This window comes from Falco rusticolus, chromosome 6, assembly GCF_015220075.1.
Source record: "Falco rusticolus isolate bFalRus1 chromosome 6, bFalRus1.pri, whole genome shotgun sequence".
Lineage (NCBI taxonomy): Eukaryota > Metazoa > Chordata > Aves > Falconiformes > Falconidae > Falco > Falco rusticolus.
This window is the reverse complement of record NC_051192.1, coordinates 26,285,033-26,311,289: the sequence shown is the minus strand read 5'-3', so window position 1 is coordinate 26,311,289 and position 26,257 is coordinate 26,285,033. Positions and strand designations below refer to the sequence as shown.

Here is a 26,257-nt window from a genome sequence, read left to right as displayed (position 1 = left end):
GAAAGGAGAGCATTACCCTAAAAATCCATTCATGAGGAAACTTGTTCTCCAAGCATAGGCATTTAAAAAGCATGCTTTCCCCAAATCAAGATACTAAATGATTTTAGGCATCTCATAATTAGATGAAGTTTGAAAAAAGAAAGCCACTACTTTTTCTGGGAAAGTTTTCTTCTGTGTTGTTTAAAATGTCTTTTTTTAAGAAAGAGAGATGATACAGTTACATTAAAAATGCTGACAGATGCAATCCAGGCACGTAAGGGTACTCAAATTGTACCGTGTGTCACTTTTCATCTGAGCTTCAGGTTTCTTAGCCTTTACAGCTAGATGAAATACGAAGTGATTTAAGAATGGAACACCACTGAATCCCAGCTTCCTCAGCCAACCTTGAACAGTCCTTTGATGTATTGGTTTTAATGATTTAAACAAACAAACCCCAAAACACAGCAACAACAACAAAGTATTCCTTAGGAAACCCTCCATATTCAGAGCCACCTTGTATTCACAACACATGCCAGACTGGGCTGTCTTCTTTCTAAACATTCCAGGTCTACTTGCCATGTGTCCTGCAAACTAAAAAGAGGTACGTGGGTTACATGTATGAAACACTGGACCAGAAAGACCCAGTATTTGACGCAAAAGGCATAGAGACAGTCCGAAGGGACTCCTGCCCTGCCGTTTCCAAGGTAAAATGCTCCTGCATTTCTTACTGAATAAAGTTATAGTATTGTGTTATTTCATTGTATGTTTGTCCTTTCTCAGGAGTTTCTAGTCCTTGTGAGTTTGCTGAGACTTTGTCTGTTTTTCTGGTATGTGCCATTGGAAATATAAATTGAAGATCTTGCACAGCATTATCAGGACTTGCACTTTCCATCTTAACTACTATCTTTCAGCCCCTAAAATCTCCATATAAAAAGCCTTCAGCCCCCTGTAAGTTCTCTAGAAGACCATTCTTGATCCAGTTCAACTGGAAGTGAGTATTAGCCCAAGATGATGAGGCACACTGATGTCTGCTAAATAGCTCACTACATAAATCTAGTTTAGCTAAAAATTCATTTAAAATAAACTTCCTTGCCTGTTTATTTTAAGCTGTGTATTGGGGGGGTTAAAAGAAAAAGCTCTTGTTCTTAATCAAGTAAAAAAAATTTATGCCATTAAGAAAGGTAACCACTTAGGAGGATTTACTTCCATTTTTCTTTTTAATCCCAATGCTTTTGTTTGCCTAGGTGGTCAGAAAGTCATGGCAAAATATTTTAGATGATGGGGAAAAAACATCTTCCCTCATACTCTGGAAAACCTCTGTAACTGTTGAAACAGTCTTGGGTGTCAGGGTATGGATAATGTCGTGAAAGCTGTGTCAAACTGAGGAAAAAGTTGTCCAGTAATGTGTTTATGAATGTCTTTGAGTGGAAGAGAATGCAGCCTTTTGTCACATTAACATTCTAGTTCTGCTGCTTTTTCTAAGTGGTGTATTAATATTTCCATGGAATTTACTGAATTATTTGTAATTAATTATATTTTTAGTTAAACATGCTTTTCTCACCTTTCTCCTTTGGTTGTAAAGATACTTGAGTGTTCTATCAAGCTGCTATTTGAAACACGGGACATAAGTCAGATCAAACAGTACGTTCAGAATCAATGCATGAAGTTACTGGAAGGAAAAGCCAGCATGCAAGACTTCATCTTTGCAAAGGAGTACAGAGGGAGCTCAGCTTACAGACCTGGGTCCTGTGTACCAGCCCTGGAAATCACAAGGTAACAAGTTTAACAAGTGCCAATCATAGATATTTTTTCTCTTGACCTTTGTACCGCTAAGTTACGAGCAGCACTGAGATGTCTCCTTCAGCTACTGTTGCAGTGGTTGGCTCTGACTTTCTCCTGTGTGTGAAGAGGGATCAGGCGTCAGATAGTCCTAGAAAGCCATTTATTTCATAGTCCTGGGAAGAGCCACACAGGCTGAAGAGTAAAGCCTCTCGTCAGGACACTATAACAGTGTATTCACTGCTGTTATTTATGCTTTGGTTTTTGTACAAAAGCTCAGCTCTCCAAGATTGCCCATCACTCGCGGCTCTTAGATATGTTAAAAATTGTAATAGTGATGTGTCTCTGTGCTGTGAAACACATTACCAGGCCTAATTTTTCATTCTTTAAAAAGTACCTTACTTGAAGTTAGGGTTTCAACCTGTTGATACTGTTTATCAGTAGTAGATAATGTGATCTGGCACATTTAGCCACTTTGCTTAATACAGAAGGTCTTCAAATTAAGCCATGCTTTTTAAATAAAATAAAATTCAAAGTTCTGGATTTATACCTGCTTCAAATTGAATTGTCCTTTGTTTTCTGGGTACTTGAGCTCTTCTTAGTACCCTGGCTGCTCTTCATTGAAGTATTTCTTTAGGGAAGGGGTAGCTAGAAAGCAACCTGTGTGCAAATCCAAGTGACTTGAAAGAGAGCATATCTTCAGGGCTCACGTTCCAAGTTCTAAAATTTGGGTCTGAGCATGACACAACTTAAAAATGGAACAAACTGCTCCTGCGCTTCACGTAATAGGCACTAATTTCAGTTATCTGGAGAGCTGATATAATCAGATGGGGGAGTTCACAAGCAAATGAAATAACGATGAATTTGTCTCTGGATGCATTATAAAGGCTGTTTTTAAACAGGAGAATGCTTGCCTATGACCGTCGCTCTGAACCACGAGTTGGGGAGCGAGTGCCCTATGTCATTGTGTATGGCATGCCCGGACTGCCCCTGATACAGCTGGTGAGGCGGCCCATCGAGGTCCTGCAGGATTCCAGCCTGAGGCTGAATGCCACATACTATATCACCAAACAAATTCTGCCACCGCTGGCTAGGGTGTTCTCACTTATTGGCATAGATGTCTTCAGCTGGTACCATGAGTTGCCACGGGTAAGTGTTTGAAAACAAACAGATTACAAACACAGTGCATCTATAGTGTTTGGGTTTATTGTGACCTTTAATGCAATGAGGATTATATGAGGCAACAGCAAAGGTTATTTCACAAGGCAGCGTTTTATGCCCAGACGTGCAGACCTGATTGTTAGATCTTCCATGTGGTTTTTTTCACGTAGTAAATCAGGGTTTTTTGGCCAGCCCTTCTGCACAGGGTTGATCACACTGTCATCATCTATTTTCTGAACCCTTCCATAGTTCGAAAGAGTATTTTGCCCTAACTGTTTTTCCAAGATGTTCTGAAGATCTTTACTCTTTATAGAAAAGGTGGTAATGCCACAGCAGCAGGAACACTTTTTAGAAAAATCTGTATCACTGGAAATTTAAAATTAATTGTGTCCAAAACTGACTTTCCTAAAAGGTAAAGAAATTATTGAGATGCAGGGAGAGAAGTGTTAAATAGCTGGATTTTAGTTTGTGATTCCCCTGACAAAAAAGCAATGGTGAAAGACAATGTATCTGTGTAGTCTGATTACTCTGCTTAGCGTGGACTTGTGCAGCATAGTAGTACATCATGTTTCCCACTACAGACTTTTAATATAGCTTTGATTGACTTCAGTTCTGCTGCTTTTCTCTACTTTTCCGATGGCACTCTGACACTCACCTTAAGTATCTCCAACAAGCTGCTCTAAAAAAGCAGAGAGAGCCCTGATTTTCTGCAAGGCCAGGGAGTACCAGGAGGTCACAGGGAGCAGAGCAGCTGGGTGTTTGGAGCGGAGTGTGAAGGATAGCACGAAACGTGAGTCATGAAGCATCAGGAGCAAGTGCAGAGAATGAGCTCATCTGGGCACGGGGGCAGTGGTGGAGCTTTGCCTGGGGAAAAGGGAGCATCAGCTAGAGCCACGGGCCGAAGGGCCACGGTGGCAGCGCTGCAGCTGGGACTGCACTGGCACAGACACTGGAGAGGAGGCAGAGTCTGGAAGGCTGCCAGGGCACAAATAATTGTGAAGTAGATCAGCACCCTCAAAGGAATGACTGCAGGAGGCAGAGTTTGAGATGAGAGCAGGAATTTCGCATGTGACTGAGGATTTCCTTCCTTTTTCTGGTGAGATTTCCCTGTGAAATGGGGGGGGGGGGGGGGCTCTTCTGTGTTATCTCTTCAGGGCAAATGCTACGCTCTTCAGCGTGGTGCAGTCCGTGTTAATGATTTGTGTGTGAACCCGTGCCCTGCAGGCTGTGTTGCACTTTCAGACTCTTCTTAAAAAACACAGGCTATGTAACCTAGGAATAAGGCAAGCTGCTCTCTTGAAAGTTCATTACCTCTGATTTTTTTCTTTAAACAGATTCAAAAAGCTGCCTCAGCCGCCCGCAGTGAGCTAGAAGGACACAAAGGTACAATCTCCCAGTATTTCACGACCTTACACTGTCCCGTCTGTGATGAACTGACCCAGTATGGGATCTGTAATAAATGCAGAAGCCAGCCGCAGCATGTGGCAGTGATTCTCAACCAAGAAATCCGAGAGCTGGAGCGTAAGCAGGAACAGCTGGTCAAGGTATGATTAAGCATTGTCAGATGTCTGTCAGCCAAAGACAGGGACTGAAATTTCAAAGCGGTGCGTTACTGAATGCCCCCAACAGAAACGGGAAGTATGGTCCGGGTGTTAAACATGTTAGAGCTCGTTTGCTTTTCCTGTTGCTGTTGAAGGCAGCTGTTACTCTCATTAGCTTTGCGTAAAATTGAAGGCAAATGGGAGGATCAGAACAGAACATGCTTATCTCCTTTTCTTCTTTTTTTAAGAGTATCTTAAATGGTTTGTGGGTGCCTTTCTATAACGACAGTGATAGAGAGTTGTAAAAGCATGAAGGATTCACCTTTTTTTGCATTAAAATAACTGATGGTGTTCTAGGTGTTTATATGTATAACATGGATGTGTTTTATCCTGTGGGTTTTGTTACCTTTCCTCGCGACAGGAATTTTCCAAGCCTTTTTTTTTTTTCCCTTGAGCTAGAAGTCAATTAAGAGGGTAGCCGACTGTGCTCACGAATATATTATAGCAAAGCACAATGCCTCCCCTTGCAGAAATGTATGCATATTCTCACCTAATTTTTGTAGTGGCTTATTTTGTAATTAAATATTTTTGTTAAGATTGATTTTTAGCACTAGCACATGAAGAGTTTTAAAGACTTGCCTGAATCGCAGGGATATAAATGTTCCTGTAGCCTAGGCACTGATTTGATAGGTTCCCATGGGGCTCTGTTGTTAGAAAACCATTATAATTCACTGTTCATAAATATTGCATTGCTAAGGTGTGGGCTTCTATTTCTTGCTGTATTTTGTAATATTTGCTCTAATCTGCATTGTAAATGGCAGCAAAGGAAGGTGATGCATGCTCTGCAGTTTTCCTGTGGTACTCTGAACCCTTTACGTTGCTTTTGTTCTGGAATAAATCAGAACTTGGCAGGTTGGTCCAGCCCCGCAGAAGGATCAGTGGGTTTGAGCAGAACATTCTCTTGTCCCTGCAACACACAACAGGTCAGCGAGGCCTGGGATCCCCTCCTCGTCAGTGTGTGATGACTCAACCGCTCTGTAAGAGCATCTGTCTTTCCTAACACGAAGATGTATATATCCTTCACAGCTTAAATTCTTGGCTGATTATAAACATGCCAGGGCCAGCAGAAAACTGATACCACTCTGAATTGTACATTATTTAAACAAAAACCACCACACTTAAAAATGATGTGCCATAGGTTGAGGCCAAAGACTGCTCTCCTCTATACAAACTGAACTTAGGAAGCATCTCGAGTACCATTTAGTTTGGTCCCTTGCGCTGAAACCAGCCACAGCCTCTTCCAAAAGACCTAGAGCAGGCTTATTGCTGAGGTTCTTCTAGGGGTTACAAACCATTTAAATCCTGTTCCTTTTGGTCACAGTTGCAGGTCAGAGGAGTGGGATCCTCTGAGGTGCCACGCGTGGGACTTGGCGAGAGGAGCAGCTCCTCTCCACCTGCTGTCAGTTTTAGTTTCTGGTCTGCAGGGATTCAGTGCCGATACAGGTCTGGCTGAGAGGGTTGCTGGTGCCCAAGTCATTTTAACGTGGAAAGAAGGGGAAGAACTAATTTTAAAAGCAAAGGATGTTGTTTTGATTTGTTGTTCAAACTGTGCAAATGGTAGGATAATCCTGCATAACATGCTGATGTTAGGAAACACAGGTGTGGTTGGAAGCAGATTTCTGAGTTCTTGGGAAAACCATTGGAAGTGGCAGATACTGGAAAGGATTAAAAGCAAAATAGCAAAGCACGGGCCTTTAGTTTTCTGAAGGCATTTACCTTTGGAAAAACTGTGCCTGCTATTTTATTCATTCTAACGTAGCGTCACCTCCATTAACGGGTAGTTCCACGAACAAGGAGAGCAGTGGAATCTGCGTGCCCTGTGTATTTCTATCTTGGGATTATTTCTGACTTGGAATGTAAAACTCTAATCGAAGCTTATCTTGAAACAGGAGTAGTTTATTACCAACCTTGCCTGTGGAGAGAGTAACTGCAGAGTAAGTTTTGTCTTTTTGCGCTCAGAAACTTCTATACAGGCTAAATTTATCATGAATATAACACACTGCCCCACTTAAATCCACTCAGCTTATTTACCTTACTCTGCCAAGCGTCACCACACATGAGTAGAACTTAAATTAGCAGGATTAAACCCGAGCGGTACAGTCAAGCTGTTCTCAAGTCCATCTGTGCCCGGTTCCCAGCGGGGACGCCTGCCAGCCAGGCACCGCTCGCGTCTGGCAGCGGCAGGAGAGGCTGCAGCAGGGAAGGGAGCCGCTCTGATCCCTCCGTGCTGGGGAAGGGCTTGGTGCTGGCAGGGCTGTGCCCCTTCTGCTGATGCAGCACGGAGGATGTGCGGCCCCACGTGATTTATGCCGTGCTTGCGTTAAGTTTGAAATAATCTGGTTTGCTTTTTTTACATGTCATCTAGATATGCAAGAACTGTACAGGCTGCTTCGATAGACAGATCCAGTGCGTCTCCCTCAACTGCCCAGTACTTTTCAAGCTCTCCAGAGTAAGCAGAGAACTGTCCAAGGCCCCGTATCTCCGCCAGCTACTTGACCAGTTTTAAATGATCTGTGTTACAGGATTCCAGGTGCTATTTTTTTTTTCTTCCCTTCAGTGTTTACCACACTAAGACTATTGTGCATGGTGCTTTTTCAATTCTCATCTAGTCCAGGATTTCCATTTTAACTGTTGGGTTTATTATCTGAAGAATAATGAACGCTTATCCTAACTAACTTAAAAAAAATAAATAAAAAATAAAAAAAGACATTTGTTGATCTATGAATAGCTCACTTTTTAAGATGTACAAATTTCTTCTTTCTTTCATGTTTCTAACATACTGTTTTATAATGCTGATGTTGAAATAGCTATGTGTGACATCTTGTAAATCCATTTCAAAGTAGAAGTCAAGTTTACTTCCTGGAGGAAGGAGCACTGAAAACCTCTTGAAATGATAAAACCATTAGTGTGTGTTCTTGAACTGTCAGTATCAAGACGTGTTACTTATATATTATCCATTCACTTTATAATTTTGTCTGCGAAATATTTTGTAAATACACTTTTTTACTTTTCAAACAACTGAGTAAAATAATGTGCAATGACTTTTATACAGATAATTTTAAAGTTGGTTGGTATATCTCCTCCTAAGTTTTGCTTGATTCCAAGTAGATTGTTATTTTGATCAGACTGTGCAAGCAGTAGTATCATGTGTAGCATTTTGAAACATTATTTTTTAAAAATTGCTGTCTTGCTTTAGCTATTAATGGGGCATTGTGAGGAACTGTGCAAAGACATTTTTGTTACAAACCTGTGGGACTGTTGCAATACTTTAAATATAAAATTTTATTCCATTTTTGCTTGTTTTGTATAGACATTTCTATTGCTTCTAAATATGCTTAAAATATTTTCTTTCCTTATGTACTGTACAGTTAAATCTTATTTGCCACCATCTTGACAAAATGTGTATTTAGAATATTTGTATAACTGTATAAAATGGAAAAGGATTATGTGGTCAGTGCATTGTTTTCTAAACTGGAAATCATTTTGTTTTAGAAGTTAATAATGGAAACCATATTAAAGTTGAATAAAATGATATGGTAAAAATTATATGCTCTTTTTCTACTTACCCTCAATTGCAGGCACCTTTGTTTCCCTCAGTTGGCACATAAATAGTAACGTAAACAGCAGTGCTCAAGGAAGAGTGAGGAATCCGCATTCTGGTTTCCAGTTTAAGCTTTGGGATCCAAAACCTCAGTATTGATTCTTTGGAGACCTTCCCCAGCCCAGAAGAGGAACATTTTCAGTATCCCGTTAGTCAAAAGACGAGTGAGTTTTAAATTTAGAAGGCCAGAGTAGCTTTGAAAAATAGAACAAAACTTTTATTTACATCAAGGAACCTGAGTGCCTTCTCCAGTTCAGAATTTATTACATTCAAGTATATATATATTACAAGTCAGTCTTAAATTTCGCATTATACAGTACAATGTAAACCCACACCAAGCAGAATAAAAACTGATTAAATATTTAATAGAACATTCACACATTTTAATGCATTTTAATGCAAAGTAACTGAAAAAAAAAAACCATCAAGGCACAAAACATGGCCTGCTCTTGCATTCTAGCATTGGTCATGTACAGAATCAAAGTGCAAACACCAGGACGAACATGTTAATGCTTGCAGTACAATCCAGCATTTGGCAGCGCTTAAGGGATTAAAAAAACCATATTATTTTACGTTTAACTGCAAGAGGTTACCTTTAACGCTGGAGTAAATGGGCAAGTGCTCATCTTCAACCCATGCCTGTTTTTATGGACAAAAATAGGATCCTTTTTAAATTCAGTTATCTAATCCATGGACCGTAGCTCTCGTCCTCAACACAGAGATGACTTTTCTAGCATAAGCAAAGCAATGGTAAAGTAATACAGTTCACTTCAAGTAATTTCAACCCATAACATGCAAGTTTGAGTGTTTGAGCTTTCTGGAGGATCTGCAACTTAAAAGGCACTGTAAATAGATCCTCACTGTTAACTGCATATGCCAGGAAGCAGTTTACTTTGGAGGGAAATCTAAACCTGTGGAAAAGAACATTTGTCATCTAAAAAACAAACCTTGAGGAACACCAGAATCTAAGAACGAGGAAAGCTACAGCCTTGAACATCAAGGATGTCTAAAACTGCTGTGAGCTGGACTCACTGGAAATGTCCTAGATCTCTTAATCTCAAATTGCTTCGAACACTTCGTTAAAGGCATGCTCTGAGGGGGTAAGGAGAACTATTTCCGTAAGCATATTCCATTTCAAATTTGAGGCCAGAATTGACATCGAAGGCTCTACATGACTGTAAGTCTATGATGACTCAAAATTTAGACGTCGAACAGACACAGGCTGCCACGTATCAATCAGCCGTGACTCTACCCGGTACCATTCAAGGTGGTTACAGCACTTCCACTCTGTCTTCCTGCTGCTGCTTTTGGGATCCTTCTGGCAGAAGGCTGCTCTTACCTTGGCATTCCAGGCTGTTGCTCCATTCCTACTACACAGGCCACCTGCTTTTAAGGGGGTAAAATGGGGATGAACTCAAGTGCCTCATGCAGGAATTAATACAGCCAGTACCAAAAAGAACAACCTTTTTTTGCACAGTGCATTTACGTTTGTCGGGAAGACAGCAGTCAGAACCACAAGTAAGTGTGTATAGACATGCAATCAGTAGAGAAGGTTCAGAGAGGTTACAGTGTATTTCCAAATGCAGCTTTATTCATTTTCTGGCTGTTTTAGTACTTGATTATGCAAGACGTGTAAACTATCCCTGAGAACAATCCTACGTGCAGGACATTCTGATTTGGAATTTCATTCAAAAAATCAGCGTACGAATCAGGGGTTATTTAAAATCTTCCTGGTCGCCAGGTGTGTTTCTTAAAATAATTTTCCTCTGACAACATGGTATCAGGTACGGGGAAATGTTTTCAAATTGCCGTCAACTCAGGGCAAGCCTACGGATTGCAGGTGCGGTGGGGAGCGGCCATGGAGCCATCTCTGCATCTTTTGTTGTTTGTCTTGCACCAAACCCAGTCTCTGCCAAGGGAAACCTGTGACCACCCCGGGGCAACGGGAACTCCTGCAAAAGCGGAGCAGAAGCAGTTACCGCTTCCCCCTCCTCGTCCACCCGTGGGATTTGTCCATGCCATCAGATAACACCCCCTACTTTCATCACACACAAAGCAATTAACGTAGCGTGCAGGAGGGAAATGGGGAAAAGGGAAGCTGAAGAAATGCAGGTTTAACCTTCGCTCCCTCTGCCATCCCACTCCATTTGTTACCATGTGCAACAAACGAAACGCACAAGGCCACACAGACGGACACCTGTCAAACTGTCACATGGACCTAGAACAGGGCTTGGCCTCTCACACACAACCCTTCAGTGCAGTAGAAACATTCCTCTTTCATGAGGTTGAAAAGTTCAGCATCACAGATAACCGATTTCTCTCCTCTCTTACCAAGAGATTCTGTGACCAAGCACCTCAGAACTGCACCCTTCACTCACCCCAAAAAAATGAGTGGTCCAAGCAGTTCCCTTCTTTCCTAATTAGTGCTTATTGCAGTATATATTACCGAAATGCATGCCTCACATTTAGAAAACATCTCTTACGTTTATAAACATTTCTGGTACAGTCTATACATTTTATCATGTTACCCCATTCATGTCCTCATGGCCTTTCCTGCTCCAAGACACATCACTGCAGACTGAAAACGGAAGAGGAGAAAGGGCCAAACAAACATGGAAATGGACACGTGGAGCTCTGCGCCACTATCAAAAATTCTTGAACCACTTTACAAGAACAGCTACAATTCAATGGCATTTCCCTTTAAAACAAATAAAGTCGGCTTTTACTTTAATCATTCTTCTCCCGGTCAACGTTCACGTTTTTTCTCCCAGGGGAGCCACCAGCAACCACTGGAGAATCACGCAATACGGCGTCCAGATGGGGCTGGAGAGAGCCTTTGGCTGGAGAGTCCCCCGGTATCTTACGGGAGGTCTCTACCACAGAGTTTCTCAGCGTGTCATTCATTTCTATTACCTCAAAGTCTGCTTCGTTCCACTCCCCAACATCCTCCTCATCCTCTTCATCCTCATTAAGCCCCGAGTTTGACAGCAAAGCTTTCCGGTCCTCGCTCTCGCCCGCTTCTTTCATGTCACTCTCACCAGGAGAGTTGGCCAATTTGTACATCAGAGGGAAGAGTATAACTGTCATCGCAGAAGTCACCAAGGCAGTGTACATAACCACAGGGACGTGGTGAAACCTGCCTTGAAGATACCCCACCACTGCAGGAATGCACATCTCGCCCAGCGCGGCACCGATCACAAACAGAGAAGCCGACTTTCCCTGCACGACCGTGTACTGTTCTATCCAGGAGATGCCGCTGGGAAAGATGGTGGCCATCGATGCTCCGTACACCGCGGTCCCCACCCACAGTGAGGCTGGGTACCTTGCAAGGAAGGCCAAGCACGAAGACGAGACGGCAGAGCCTATGATGCTCAGCAGGATCATGGTGCCAGGGTACAAGCAAGCAGCACAGAATATTGCCACTCCTCTGCAAGCAGCAAACGCACCCCAGAAGACAGAATTCAAAGCGGCTGCTTCGTTTTCTTTCATCTCGGCAAAGACCTTTGCGTAAGTAAATATGTAAGAGCCGTAAGTGACCTCCGCTCCCACGTAGCAGAAGAAGAATATGAACAGGAGAAGGATAAGAGCATAGTGGTACTTGGCAAACGCGCACTTCTGCAGAGAAGCCTTTGACTTGTCTCGAGCTGAGCTGCCCTTTGAATACAAAATAAAAAAGAAGAAAGAAACTAACAGAAGATAGGTCCCGATGACAACATAGGACCACAAAAAATCTGCACCAAGATGGTGTTTCAGTGCTGACGCAGCTGATGCAGCTGATGCTGTCGGCACAGCCCTCGGGACAGACTGGTTTCTCTTTTCAGCTACTGGCAGGTCTTTAGATTCGGAGCCTCCCAAGGCCATTTTAGCCAGGATCGGAGCCACGAACGCACCAACAGCAAAACTGAAGTGTAAGGCCTGCATATGTGGCCCAGCCTCTGCTCCCCAGGTGTTCAGTGCCAGTACATTGCCACCTGCAGATCAGAGAGAGGAGGAATCAGTCATTTTAGTCTGAAACCAGGTACTGTTTTTGGATGGGGGGGAAAAGGCAAAAAACCCATAACCTACAAAACCAATTCAATTTGCAATAATACTATGCTTAGCAAATACAATGTGCAGAACTGCAGTTAACTGAAATTCTGCCTGTAAGTACCTTAAGCCCACGTGATTACCTGAGCTTTAGGAGGGTATTCACAGCAGTCAAAACGAAGAGCCACGCAGTGGCTCGATCCAGCAGTTGCACTGGAGGAGGTTTACGCTGGATATCAGGAAAAAATTCTTCACCGAAAGGGTTGTCAAGCATTGGAACAGGCTGCCCAGGGAAGTGCTGGAGGCACCATCCCTGGAGATATTAAAAGACATGTAGATGCGGCGCTGAGGGATATGGGTTAGTGGTAGACTCGGCACTGCTGGGTTAGCAGTTGGACTCCGGGATCTTAAAGGTCTTTTCCAACCTCAGTCATTCTATGACTCTAATTACCCTACCCGACAATTTGCAGCACTTTTCAGCCTTTTCTCAGAAGAGCCAATTAACTGCTGCTCATTTCTGTATTTAAAGCAACGATGCACAACACTAAGAATCAGAGGCTTCATTAACCAGCATCCCAGGAAACACCAAGAATCACTTGATTCTGATGGGCTGGGACCACCCCGACTGCGTTCAAATGACTTTCCAGAAGTGGAAAGGTTTACAATAACACCGCTGCAAAGACCAAACTACAATGCCCTCAGATCAACAATAATGCTAGAAAATAAGATCTCAGGGAGACATTTTTAAGTAGTCCCTGAGAAGAATGCAGGGAAATAAGAACAGTAAGCAAATTCCTGTGCTACAGTACAGCGACCCTTGTCACTCAGCACTAACACTCTTCTAGATTAAGTCAGTTAAACTCTACTGCCTTGCTCTTTGTTACTCCTGCTACTCCTGCTCAGGCCGGGAAGTCTCCCTGCCTCAGAGGTCTGACTTCCAAGGAGCACACCCACCCACTGAAGGCATTTTTACAACCAGCCGGCAGAATATTCCCATAGGAAGACTCTTTGAACCAAGTGCCACATATAATGATCCTACCACAGGCAGCAAATACACCTTTGCACTCAGGTTAATTAGCATAACCTGTGCCCTGCAAAACGGTCTTTTTCATTACTGGATCCTTCATCGTGGTCTTTTTAGTGTTAACAGAGCTCCCTCAAATTCCACAGAATTTCAGCAGACGGTTCACAGGTGCAGCTGTCGTTCCTGTGTGCTGCCCACCAGCCAAGCCACCGCACACAGTCGCTGGCTGGGACGCTCCCAGAGCCGTTTGGACAGCGAGGCTAACACATTAGCCGGCTCTTCTCAGAAATAAGCCTGTCCTGAAGCCGGTCAACCAGATCCAGCACTACCTTGCGGGCTAGTAAGTAACCACAGGCTCCCTCTGTAAGCCAGGGAAGTCAGCACGCTGCTGGGACATCAGGTGAGCAGCTGCCTATTGCGGCTTCATCGCCACCTTCCACAGCAACACCCCAACACTCCCCTGCTGATGTATTTTGGTTGTTTCCTGATCTCCAGCTGCAAGTATGCCAGTGTTACCCAGTCGTCTCGAAGCGTGCCCAGTCTCCTGCCGTGGCCTCGCCTCCCGATCCAAACTGCCTGCTACGCCCAGGCGTCACTAACTCACCCTTTCCAAGTCATGCTCAGTGTACTGCTTTCTGTGGGAGTTTCACACCTCTGGTATAACTGACCTTTCAGCCACACCAAATTTGCTCTGCAACTTCACCAGTACATCTTCCTCCAGTAAGAAGCCTCTACTAATAAACCGGTTTTAAACAGATTTCCAGCAAAAGTGGGGGGTTTTCCAGGTCATTTGCAGTACACACATGCCACAGTCTGATCTGCGGGACAGAATAAATCTGTGTTCCCAAACACCTACACGAGGCTGGTCGAGGGCAGCAAATATTCCTTACTTCAGGGAAACGGAAGCCATGGTGCTGTAAGCGAGCCATGGCAATAAATGTCTGCTGTGAATTCTCAAACGGCACCTAGCTAGCTTTGGGTAGGCAGCTCTCCAACACAGCAACTCAGAGAATCTCTCAAACACTAGGGCTTGCTCAGGATTAGCTCCAGCTAACGCTAATGAACTGTAACCCAACCAGCTTCCTGTAGACGAGTAAGTTTTCTGTAAGAAAACACTGCTTAAAGGGCATGTGACACTTTCTTTATGCCTGTAAAGGCCCACAGAAAAGCATACTGATCTCCTCCTGGACACAAGAGATGCCCAGCTCCCCCAGCCCCTTAAGGAAAGCCTGTCACAGAGACATAAACACTGGAAGTCTCAGGACCAGAATAATCAGAAGAATCCCAGCCAGGTAAAATGGCTCCCCTCTTTTAACTGAAGATGTGTCCCATGAAATACCAGCAACAGTTGTAGTGAGCTTCAAGTTTCAGTTAGTTCAGTAAAGGAGCTATTGGACCACGTGGTCCCTTACCTGTGTCTAGAATTCCCATGGAAGCTCCAATAACTGACATCAAGACAGTTAACAGCAGGGATTTCTTACACCAGGGTATCCCATAAAGACCAACCGTTGTTCCAAACATGGATAATGCTGGAAAAGTTAAAAAACAAAACAAAAACCTCACATACTACAGTTGCCATTTAAACTATGAAACATGAAGAAGACCAAGAAATACAAATACATTCGTAACTATTATAGTTACAGATAATACTAATAGACAATGTAACCGAACCACCTCAATTCATGATTAGCAGAGGCAGCTGGGAAGTTCAACAGAGTCATTTTTCACTGGGAAAAAAAGGAATTTCATCAGGATATAAACACTGCATGAAAAACCTGTTTTGCCAAAGCTTTATTTGCAAAGGGAGTAGCAACTGCTGCTACAACACTAGGAAGTCTTCTGCAAACTTTTGGTTTAGAAGTGCCATTTCAGTATCTTCTGCAAACTTCTGATCTAGAAATGTTACTTTACCACAAATGAAGTAAACCTTGTTTCTGAACAGTATGAGGTTTACCCTCTGAGAACTACAGAGCATTAAATATGGCCCCATTTGAAAAGAACCCAAATCACTAAACTCTTAACATCCTATAAAGCAATTGCACCTTGGCCAACAAGCGACCTCCAAACAAAAATGCTGACTTTCATTTATATTACATTCTCACACGAGACATTCCAAAGCGTTTCTGGAGTTTTGAGACAGAACTACAAAATTTCTCATAGTAAATTTAGCAGCAATTCATTGACTATTAGTTTTGCTATTATTAACTACACTTGCAATATGCTGTTTCAAAAAATATTTTCAGCAGATGGAAATTACTTTCATTACAGTTTGGGAAGAAGTTCAGCAGTTAAATCCTATGCTTATAATGACATTCATAAAATAATCTGCAATGTATATCTCAAACGTATAGGATTAGGCTTTTAGAAAGCTGGTACCAGTTCAGATATCACTATTATTTTTCAAATCAGTGCTTGAGCATAGATGGGATAGGTAATTAAAAAGATCAATGGGGACTGATGTAATTAAGAACTTAGGTTAATTCCAACAACAAAGGAAAACATAAATAACCAGAACACTACGGGCCTTGCAAGATAGCTGGAATACATGCCTCAAAACATTTTTGAAGCTGAGCTGCTAAGCTGCATGAAGAAAAAGCTAAAGATGGGATGTGTTAAGTACAGCTGCTCAGATGCCCCACTCAGAGCCGAGAAGTAACTTCTCAGCAAGTTCCCAGTTGTCCACTTCAGCTCTGCGCCTGAAGATTGATCCTTAAAAGCTTCCTTGACAAAGACAGATTATGTCTTCAATTTTTTTGTACAGTAGCAGAGCTTCAGTAGTTGAAAAGATGGGAGATAAAACTACACAAGCCAAAATCTCTTACAGGCAGCCCTCAGATGATAAAAATGAGAGAACATTCAGTGGTTCAAATTTGGTTTTGCCAAAAGCACTACCAAATTGGAAAGGATTAGGAGATGAATCATTTTGCACGCATTGCTGACAGACAGCTGTCCTGCGTGATACCTCAGGATAAGAAGCAAACGCTAAACTACTCAAGTTAACACTCGCTTCCACAGGTGTATTAATTCCGTTACAGAAGGTAAACGACAGACAACTCTGACCTTGTCAGATATACAAGGAGGCTAAAGGATACCCACGTTACAGGTGTTCTGGAGGAGAGGAATAAAGAACAGGGAGGAGATCAATTAAAGACATCTTAAAACAAGAGCAAGTAAGAACTGATCTGCGAAGATGAAGACAGCAAGAAACAGGGGGGAAAGAAAGAGGAGACAGACAAGCATATTATATGACGTGACTGCTCCCGATAGCAGAGGACAGGCATACGGGGAGAAGAGGAGACTTAGTTCAAACACTAGCAATGGAAAATGGATCTTCTCATACTCTCTGAATAACCCTGTAATTGCAGCACAGTCCTCAGGGGACCTGTGCCACGGAGTCACAGTTCTGTTGGAAACTCCCCCTGTAAAAGTATGGGAAGAAGAAGGGGAAGAGTGAGCTCTGGTATCTGGTTTAGTCCCTAACTTACAGCGCAAAGGCACATGCTACCATTACTGCACTAGAAAGAAAAAAAAAAGACAGGGCTTCCACTATTTTAAGTGTGCTTCTAGAATCTCTACCTGAACGAGATACTAACACCACTAGAAGGAACACCTCATTTCTGGATGCCGAGTGTGGTTCTTGGTGACCTGGTGGCCAAGCAGCCCTGCTCTTGCCAGGACAAAGCCAGTCCTGTGCTCCTTACAGTGGAGTTTCCACATGTCATAAGATCATAATGTGGTTCCTACAGAGTTGTAAACATTTTCATGGCTAGGCAACGACTGAGCAGCAAGTTTCCACCACCACCACATGTGGTATTTAATATTTTTCCACTTTGAAGAAGTTCTAATAAGGCCCTCCAATCAGCACCTCAGTACACAAAGATGATCACTTCTGATGAGGTTTAAGAAAGGGAAGGTTTTACGAAGCTCTCCCCCAGAAGCGTCGCGTCCCTCATGCGGGAGCCTTCTGCCCTGTGCCCGTGAAAGCCCAAACACCGCTGCCCGTTTTGTTACTGTTTCACAGAGTGACGTTATTGAAGCTGCGTGTTCCAAGAGGATCTACACTACGTGTATTACTTGATACAAAGGGAAAAAATAACCTGGTTTCACTTCCCCTGCCCAGACCAAAGGCACCTGTCCGACAGGTTTTCTCGGTTCCCGCTATCGGTGTGCCCGGCGAGCGCAGCCGCTTGGGAACGGCGCTGGACGGCGCTGTGGCCGGGCGCGCGCGGTGTCACAAAACGAACGGGACCGACTATCGCGACAGCGACCCGCAGCACAAGCGCGGCGGCCCCGGCCCCGCACCGCCCCCGGCCCGCCCCGGCGGCGCGCGCGGCACCGGAGGGCGCCATTTCCCGCCCGGCGCGGCACTCACCCAGCAGGAGGTGCGCGTTCATGCAGTCGAAGAGCACCCCCCCGAGCACCGACCCGCCCAGGTAGCCCAGGGACCGGCCCACGAAGATGTAGTAGATGTCGCTGACGTTCCGGTGGACGTTGGCGGCCAGGTTCGGGAAGGTGGGCCCCAGCACCGCGATGCTCATCCCCTGCAACACACGTTAACGGGATGACTGGCGCGGCGCCCGCGGCGGCTCGCGGCCCCGGCCGGGCCGAGGGGCGGCCGAGCGGCTCGGGGCCCGCCGGCGGGCAGAGGGACGGGGCCGCAGGTGCGGTGAGCCGCCCGCCCGCCCCCGCCGCGCTCACCAGCCCCAGGAAGGCCGCGCACAGCGCCCCGGAGATGCACCAGCGCAGCGCGGCTCCGTCCCCGGCCCGGCCGCACCGCCGGCCGCCGCCGCCGACCACCTCCGCCTGCGGCGCGGCTGAGAGACGCGGCCCCGCCGCCTCCCCCGGGGCGGCGAACCGGACCTGCTTCTTCCGCTCGGCGCCGGCCATGGCTCCTCCCGCCGCGGCGCCGGCACCGACGGCCGCTGCGGCCCGCGGGGACGCCGGCCCCGCCCCCCTCGCATGGCGGCGCGAGGGAACTACGGCTCCCGGCGTGCCCTGCGGCTCCCGGCGTGCGCCGCGCGGAGCGCCCGCCCGCAGCCGGGCCCCTGCGGAAAATGGCGGCAGGTCCGTGTTGGCCCCCGCCCGCTTTGCTGTGGGTTTTTTTGGTGTTTTGGGGGGGGGGGGCGTTTGTTGTTGGTCTTTATTTTTTTTAAAAAAAATAAACAAAACAAAACAAAACTCAGTTTTCCACCGCCCGCGGCCGCTGGCCGGCTTTGTAAGAGTGGAAGTGCAAGGGCTATTAACCCCTGAACTTGCACGCTGCAGTCTTACACCATACTTATTTCACTGTGCAGAGAAGGCTTGCCACTTCGAAGCCTCACGAACAACTCAAAGATATTAAAAAAAAAAAAAAAAAAGCATTCCAACATGGAATTATCTTTGAGTTGTTCAGAACAGAAATACGTGCTAGAATGTAACAGACATTGCACATGGAGCGCAGCAACCTAGTCCTGTTTCTTCTGGCAGTGGTTGGCATGTTGCAGAATAAGCGCAGGGAATGGTTTTATACATTAAAAAAACCAAACTAACTAGCTACAACAAACAACTCTGCAACTCACCATCAGACACCTGCAGGATGCTGCTGAGCTGCTGCTCATAGGTCCATCAGTAGAGTATTCGAAATAAACCAAGTATAAAACAACAGTATTTCTTTTCTGAAAAATCACACAAGTCAAACTGCGTTTCTAGATCTTTGTATTTTTCCTTGTTAATTCACATCCATGATAAATCCTGGTATAAAATAGCTACCTGAAAAAGGTGCAAAGTATTTGAAATGTATTCTATAGGCTTTTCCTCATTTCTGTTTCACATTCTTACAAAGAGGTTTTGTATCTTGAGACTGCAAATGGGAACAGCACTCCAGCTCTTATAAATGTTTTGAGCATCTTTTTTTAATTCCAATTTGAAATACAAGCAGTCTAGAGAATAACCCCAGGTGAAATGGGAATATTTCCCACTAAACATTATCAGATATGTTTATTAAAGAAAATGAAATAGTTGGCCCCACTACAAAGGAAAGTGAATTAACTCCTGTGATTGACAGCTTCAGTAAATGAGGAAACACCATACTGCCAAGGCAAGTCAAGGTGAAATTGGTCATAGGCCAGTAAATGATCAAAAGGTCCACTGAATTACACTGGCAGTTCATGATGCAAAAAAATAAGAGAATTCCTTTAAAATGCCACTCAAGTTTATCCCTCCCTCCCTCAATTTTACTTCTGCCTTTTGTGAATGCAACTGTTCTGGAAGTTTGATATTAAACCCCAGAATGGAAAACAGAGCAGATGAAATTTTCAGAAGCACCTAACTCTGGAAGTCAGTAGTTTAGGTTTATAAATAATTGGTCTTAAAATGGATTGTCAGTGGAATCAGAATGAAACTGGTTGCAGCATGTATTAATTTAGGAGCAAGTGTAATGGGTACATTCCAATCAGAGCACAGTGGTAATAAAAGCTGTAAAGACTTCTGTATAAAAGTCTGCACATCAGACTCAATTATCACAATTACTTTTAAGAAATGACAAGCTTTATGGGAGAACAAGACTAAAAATGATGCATTTAGTAACAAATGGGGTACTTAAGAACTACCATCTTTATTCTGAATAATTTGAGGCTGATCACAGTTATTTTAGCACCATGAAAGATATTAGACATCCATTTCTTACCCTTCTAACAGCAGAACTTTAAAGAATAGAGGTAAGGCTAGCAAAATGTATATCCTTTAATATCAAAAACAACATACAAAATATGATGTCTATAAAGATACTTAAACATGTCAGTTACCAATATTACCACACATGTTAGTATAAAAATCACTCTAACCTTAGCATACACAGTTCTGAAACAATAAGAATGTTGACACTATAGAGATAGATGTATCTATAAGACTAAAAGGCATACGGAAAATATGCCAGTGTATACATGGCTAGAAACTCACAGGCTGTGTCTGGAACTGTAATGGTGCTGTACTTGTCAACAGTGAAACACACAAAGCGAAAATAATTACTTTTCCCTCAGCTGCCTGCCACACTCCAGTGCTCCAGCTCCTGTAGTTAGGTACAGAACGTTTGTGTATGCCCTGGTCAAAATACATTGTATTTATATATATACACACACACACACTCTTAATATCAGAGGGTCAGTTCGGACGGAAGAGTTAAGATGCCTAGAAGGCAGCTTCCGTAACGCTTCCAGCTCCCCAGAGAGGAATCTGGGCCCCAAACAAGGCAGCACCCCTGCTCCCTGCTCAGAGAAATGGGCTCCCGCCAGCAAGCGGCGAAGCAGGGGCCAAGCAGTGAAGCAGGGGGCTGCCCCGTGCCAGCACAGTGAGAACCCGGCTGCTTAAACTGACCCATAAGGATGATCCTAAGGATGGTGCTGTTGGTTCCCATCCCTAGATAGTTTCCTGGGGGCTGCAAGGAAGCATCTTCTGTCCCTTTGGCATGTGCTAGCCTGATGCAAGGAACTGAGCAGGACATTTTTTGCTTTCAAATGGTAGTGTCCGTTTTTTACATCATAAGCATGTGATCAAATCATTCATCTAGTGTGCATGAGAACTGCATTCAGCACTCTCGTGAGTTGATTCAACCTCACATCTCCCACTTCACAAAAACTTGCCTAGTCTGTCAGGCTATGGCTATTCAGAAGGCTTAATGCAGGGAAGCAGTTTCAGGATGGAAAGCTGGGAGGTCCTATCCATATCCAGTATGGTGTGCATCAGCTTGGACAATCCAGTGTCTCCAAAGGGAAAGGGGGAATGTATATGCGGAGCCATTGTGCATGAAGAGCCAAAGGAGAAAAATGTCAGTTGTCTGCCTCATCTGATACTGAGTATACCCTGAAGGACAGCCACAGAATGGCTGGGTCATCTTTGACTCGAGTGAGCAATTTAGGAAGGTCCATAAATGCTTGCTGAAAATAAGCTTAGGAAAAATAATTAAATGTTAATGCTAAACAGACAAAGCTCTGGATGAAAGAAATTCTAACTAAAGAGTATGTTAAAGTCTTGGTTTGAGACTTATACAGGTCTTCTAACATAGTCAAAATGAATCCAACAATTAAATTATACGTTGCATATCGCTGCATAGCTTAGATGTAAGAACGAAAACCCTTCAGGTTCTTAATTTCAAACTCTTTGCTGAACAGCTATATTAAGATTTACAAGGCTCTCATACCTACTGCTATACATAAAAGCAACCCCTTGCTCAAAATTAGTCTTGGTTTCAAGATATGGTATATTAAATTACAGCACCAAGTAGGACTGGAGATTTCACACTGCCGTTTTAAGTGAACCCCTTTCTACCCAATTTCTTCTGAAGCTTACCCTGCAAACATTCAAAATGGAAAAAGAGACAATTATTCTGTTTACAGAATGGGAGAGCAATGTCTATGACAAGTACTCTATGAACTGTGTCCTCAAGATACATCTAAATGATTTAAGGGTTTTCTTTAACTAAGCTAGTATTTTAATTTAAGAATCTACCCTCCACCCAAACAAGATTAAATTCTGTCATGAATTAGGTCATCAAAATATGAGTTCAGCTGGTTTCCCAGGAACAGTTTTTCACACCTGAAATTAATTTTTTTTTACAAAAATTTATTTGCATTTACTCAGTCAAAACAAAATTGAATATTCAGTGCTTTTCTCTCCTAGTTTTCCGAATAGCAACTATTTCTATATTAATCAGTTTTTCGTAAATGTACTAAGTAGTTGCTGTTTGTGTTAGTGGGTTTGTGTTTTATTTTGGGTTGGGTTTTGTTTGTGGTTTGTTTGGTTTTTTTAAGAAGGGAGACAACTAACCTCATTTTTTAAAACCTCGGGGCATACAAAATCCAGTAACTCTAAAGTTTCTCAATGGTTAGTTAGCCTTGCCACTAACATTCTGAACTTTATTTTCATTTTAACTGCTTTAGGACACAATCTTCTTACGCTTAGATCCAACAAAGCATTTTGTATTGGACATTTCCCCCACAGATACAAGCCAACAGTAAAGACACAAACAGAATTCTCATGCATTAACTAACTTTTTTTTTTAACCTTTTCAGAAAAGTCTTTTTTTTCTGAAGCCTTTCCAATGTTAGCGTTGTTGTAAAACAAGCACTGGCATCAGAAACAGGTTTATTGTTCCAACATCACCACACCAGCACAGCTTCCTTACCCCTAACTCTGGTTTGCTCATGTCTGACATCCCATTCACTAGCCGTTTTTAACATAGCAATCACTCCTAAACAATTAGTCACTCACCATACACTCTTTCCTGGAATCTGGGGGTTTAGGGTTGGTGTTTGTTTTTAATGCCGTCTTTCGTATTTGTGAGCATAATTTAATTTTTAGTTCTCAAATATGAGAGTTTGGATTGTTATGAACAGATACATTTTTTAAAGGGTGTGACAATAATTAATCCATACTATTGTTATGTTATTTCTGTATCATTTCTAAAACTTAACAACAATTATTTTACATTCTGTCCCACATAATTTATATAGATACAGAGCAGCAAGCCAGGAAGATGTCACAATTACATCAAGATATCCGATCACTATGATTTCAAATTGCATCAGTGCTAAAAAACAGCTTCATTTTTAGTTAAAAACTCAACACTAAAACCCATGAAATCTAAGATCTGTGATGAATACTAATTTTTCTTTAACAAAGCAATAGGAAACAAGAGGCTTTTACCACACTTACTCAACACCTTTTGCATTGCCCAAATAGAAGATAATACTGAATAACATGTTCTACAGAAGTAACTCCAGACAAGAACAGCGTAGGCCATTAACAGCCTTTCTGTAATGAAGGCAGCATTCTGTAGTCATTTTAATTAACAATACTATGAATATTCTAATGAAATTTTTAGAAGTACTTACGAGGTACAGAAGCAAAAGTCCCAGTGAACCTAAAGGGATCTTGATTTTACAGATCGGTGTGGGGGGTTTTGTCCCCCACCTCCAAGTCCCTCCCACACACCTCTAACATTTTAAGATTCAATTCTTTCAAACCTCACTCGTGTAAAGCAGGGATTTAAATTCTGCAATATAAAAAAGGTATGAGCTTTGGTCTCCAATAATTAGAATGCTTTGTATGATTATATTTAAAGGGTTTTAAGTTGGTAGATGTAAACATTCTATGCAAGAGTATTGCTAATATGTTTTATATCACAAACATACATGGGCTTTCTGAACAATTTCCTACAACTCTGGAGAAATAAAAATAATAAAAATAGAAAAGACAATGAGGTTTATCATTTTAAAACAGTATGCCTCTCCACGGTTTATGGAAAGAACAGGCATTGTTACCAATTAAGAAAATGCACTCAAATGTGCATTTTGTCTTCAGACCACATTTAGTTTACTCTTTGCTATGACACTTCTAAACAAGAAAACAAAAGTTAGTATTATTGAACGGACCTGAAAAAGAATGCTTAAGTATTCCACTACACTGCTGATCCTCATCCATAAATAAACAATGTACTTGGAAGTGTCTTATGATAAACTGAAAAACAGTGTTTTCATCTCCAAGTATTATGCTTTCGAATACTTCTCAGAGAAGGAGGTTTTCAGAAATACCTGCTTGGCAAACAGTGCATAATACGTAAGAATACATAAGTAATAGGGACATATGTTTAGTACTTTAGGCAAGAAATAGGACATGCAAAGACATTTCTTTATATTTGCATAAAATACGGAGCTATATCCTAGATGCAATTGAACACAGCTGTAAAGACTTATAATAATAAACCTGCATGTTCACTTAGTGCAAAAATCTTTGTTGAATGTCATTTTAATAGCTTGTGTATATTTCCATGTTAAAAACAACTTATTATTGCACTTAGAATGTATCCTTTAAAGCTGTCTTTGTTTTAAGAATAAAAAAAGAACCTAACAAGCACAACAGAATAATTTTAAATTTAGCCTAATTCACAATACTGTTCCAAAGTATTACTGTCAGTACAATTTCAAAATTACCAGCTTCTGAGGTTCAGCTTAAAAAAAAATATATACATACACACTAATAGTATTGCCTTCACCAAATAAAAAAAAAGTCTAGCATTCAGCAGCTTTACTTCTGAATGTGTCTGCACTGGGAGCTTAGCTTGTGCATATTTAAAACTGTGCCCATCAAAAACTTCATCCTTAATGTTCTTTGGGCCACTGTGAAAAGGTGAATGCAAAAACAGGTGAGTGTTTAAGCAAACTGAGCAGGCTGAGGTTTTTAAAGAAAATAAAACCCAGATGTTTAATAATTGAGCTTTCTAATGCAAAATGACCTCAGCAAGAGTTAAGGGAATCAAAAAAATGCATATTGATGTTTATGGTATAGAATTACAGAAAACTGTAAAACAGCACAAGAAACTTCAAATCAGTCATCAAAGCTACTACGTTTTCGAGTATAAACACCCACAGGTGTGCCTGCATTGGACGGACCGTAGAAGTTGTTGAAGAATCCTAGATCAGTGAACCAAAAAACAGCTTTCAAGCTTCCAGAAATAGGTTTTGATGAATTACAAAAATATCCTCTTCACACACAGAATCACTACACACATACACACTAATGCTACAAAACTTCAAATACCTTGAAAATGTGGCTTGAAATCAAACTCAATGACTCATCAAAAAAAGTTCAATGGTATAAAAGATTCTTATAGCAGTTTTGCAGTTTAAGCAATAGTTCAAGATTTCTTCAGTATCATATAGTAACTTCAGCCAAAAAGTACAAATCTAGCTTAAGTAGAAGAAGGTCAGGCTGGTACAGGAAAAGAAAGCATCAAAAACCTGATTCCATTTCTTTGTCTGGCTTTTCTGTAGTGTCCAGCACCAAAGGGCTTTCATTTTCCAGCATTTTCTCAGTAGTTTCTCCATCAACAGCTTTTCCTCTTTCTTTTAACTTCTGCCGTTCATGGACCCAGGGGATAAAACATAATATAGCTCCACCAATAAGGGGAGGGACTCCGGCCAGGTAGAATGCTACATCGTAGGTGCCAAGGTGATCATGCAGCAAACCTGGACAGACAGAAAGTTAACACTGATAAATAATAGGGCCTTGGAATCTACAAAAAACCCATGTCTTTTCTTTGGATTCGAACTTGAGAGCTGGCACAGTTTACCATAACCAGTAATCTGACTACCTAATAGCCAAATATCGGTACACATAGGTAGAAAGGTATTCCAGAACTGCCTTAAAGACTCCAAATAACGGAGAACTCAGTATATCGCCACTTGACTGCTTAATTACCAACCATCGTTAAAAACATCTACCATACTTCCCATTTGAAAGGTGCTCATTTCGGCTTCTCCAGCACTTGAATCTCGCAATGACTCAGAGAAATTCTCCCTTGTTTGGTAACGGTTGCCTTTGATCAAGGTGCCTCTTAATTTTATTCTAGATATACTGCATATATTGCATTCCTGGTAACCTCTTATTAAAAAGTGTTTTCTCAAACAATTCATTGTAATTGCTCTCATCAAATTCTATTTAATTTTAACAGCCATGATAGTGTATCCAGATCAGGAAGCACCTAGTCTATGCTGTTCTAGCTTTAAAATTTATTCTTCATGATGCTGCATAGTTCGGTTACGTTTCAGTAATTATCTTTTCAGTAGCACTCACAAGACCTTAGGGTAAATCAGGATTGAAAATCATCAGTGGTAAGGATTATAGCTTAAACTATTTCCACCTCCCAAAGTACTTCCAGTTTTCAACTTCTAAACCTGTACTTTGTCAGTCTCCCATCAAAGAACGAAAAAAGCCAGTGATCCTACTCATAAGAAACAATTAAAGTAAGTGGAGAAGCTTTTATTCTCGCAATTGTTTTTGCATGAGCAAATTTTGGAGTCAAATTAATTTTCAAATTCTAATTTGGAGTCCTTCTGTAACACGATCAACATACAGACCGTCACCTCAACAGCATGGAAAATGTCAGGTCCTCAATCCAACTGGAAAGCTATCTTTCTTTTGAGGAATGTTTTTCATCTGCATAACTTAAGGAGTGAAGCAAACTTTAAAGAATACAATAAATTAATAACCCATGAGCAACAGATAAATTCACCACATATTCTGGAGCACATACAGAGAAAAATTCCACTGTAA

The 26,257-nt window shown here is 42.3% G+C and overlaps 3 protein-coding genes across 6 annotated transcripts in view; 1 reads left to right on the top strand and 2 right to left on the bottom strand.

The window, feature by feature from the left end:
• The window catches only part of REV3L (REV3 like, DNA directed polymerase zeta catalytic subunit), a 125,065-nt gene extending 116,999 nt beyond the window's left edge, over nt 1–8,066 (top strand). Inside the window, exons 28-32 of the mRNA XM_037391313.1 lie at nt 546–683; nt 1,562–1,752; nt 2,661–2,907; nt 4,254–4,463; nt 6,886–8,066. Coding sequence (XP_037247210.1) covers nt 546–683; nt 1,562–1,752; nt 2,661–2,907; nt 4,254–4,463; nt 6,886–7,026 — 927 coding nt within the window. The 3' untranslated portion in view covers nt 7,027–8,066. The remainder of the gene's footprint in view (nt 1–545; nt 684–1,561; nt 1,753–2,660; nt 2,908–4,253; nt 4,464–6,885) is intronic.
• On the bottom strand, nt 4,868–18,128 carry MFSD4B (major facilitator superfamily domain containing 4B). Of its 2 annotated transcripts, none has more exons than XM_037391317.1 (5): nt 17,870–18,128; nt 17,544–17,712; nt 14,584–14,700; nt 8,087–12,092; nt 4,868–6,432 (listed from the first exon to the last, which is right to left on the bottom strand). In XM_037391317.1, exons 1-4 carry the CDS (start codon nt 18,056–18,058, stop codon nt 10,849–10,851), a joined length of 1,719 nt encoding a protein of 572 aa, XP_037247214.1. In that variant the 5' UTR covers nt 18,059–18,128; the 3' UTR covers nt 4,868–6,432; nt 8,087–10,848. The 2 variants fall into 2 exon arrangements, with proteins under 2 accessions (XP_037247214.1, XP_037247215.1); XM_037391318.1 differs by having other exon boundaries at nt 18,032–18,124.
• A 1,546-nt stretch (nt 18,129–19,674) lies between these two features.
• The window catches only part of SLC16A10 (solute carrier family 16 member 10), a 71,523-nt gene continuing 64,940 nt past the window's right edge, over nt 19,675–26,257 (bottom strand). The window contains exons 6-7 of one of the 3 annotated variants that reach the window (XR_005104827.1): nt 23,038–25,170; nt 19,675–21,092 (exon numbers count right to left, since the gene is read on the bottom strand). Coding sequence is in view for 1 of the 3 variants with exons in the window: in XM_037391220.1 (XP_037247117.1) it covers nt 24,935–25,170 (236 nt within the window). In the remaining 2 variants the exon portion in view is untranslated. Of the gene's footprint in view, nt 25,171–26,257 lie in introns of all 3 variants that reach the window. The other 2 variants (XR_005104828.1, XM_037391220.1) reach the window with 2 other exon arrangements.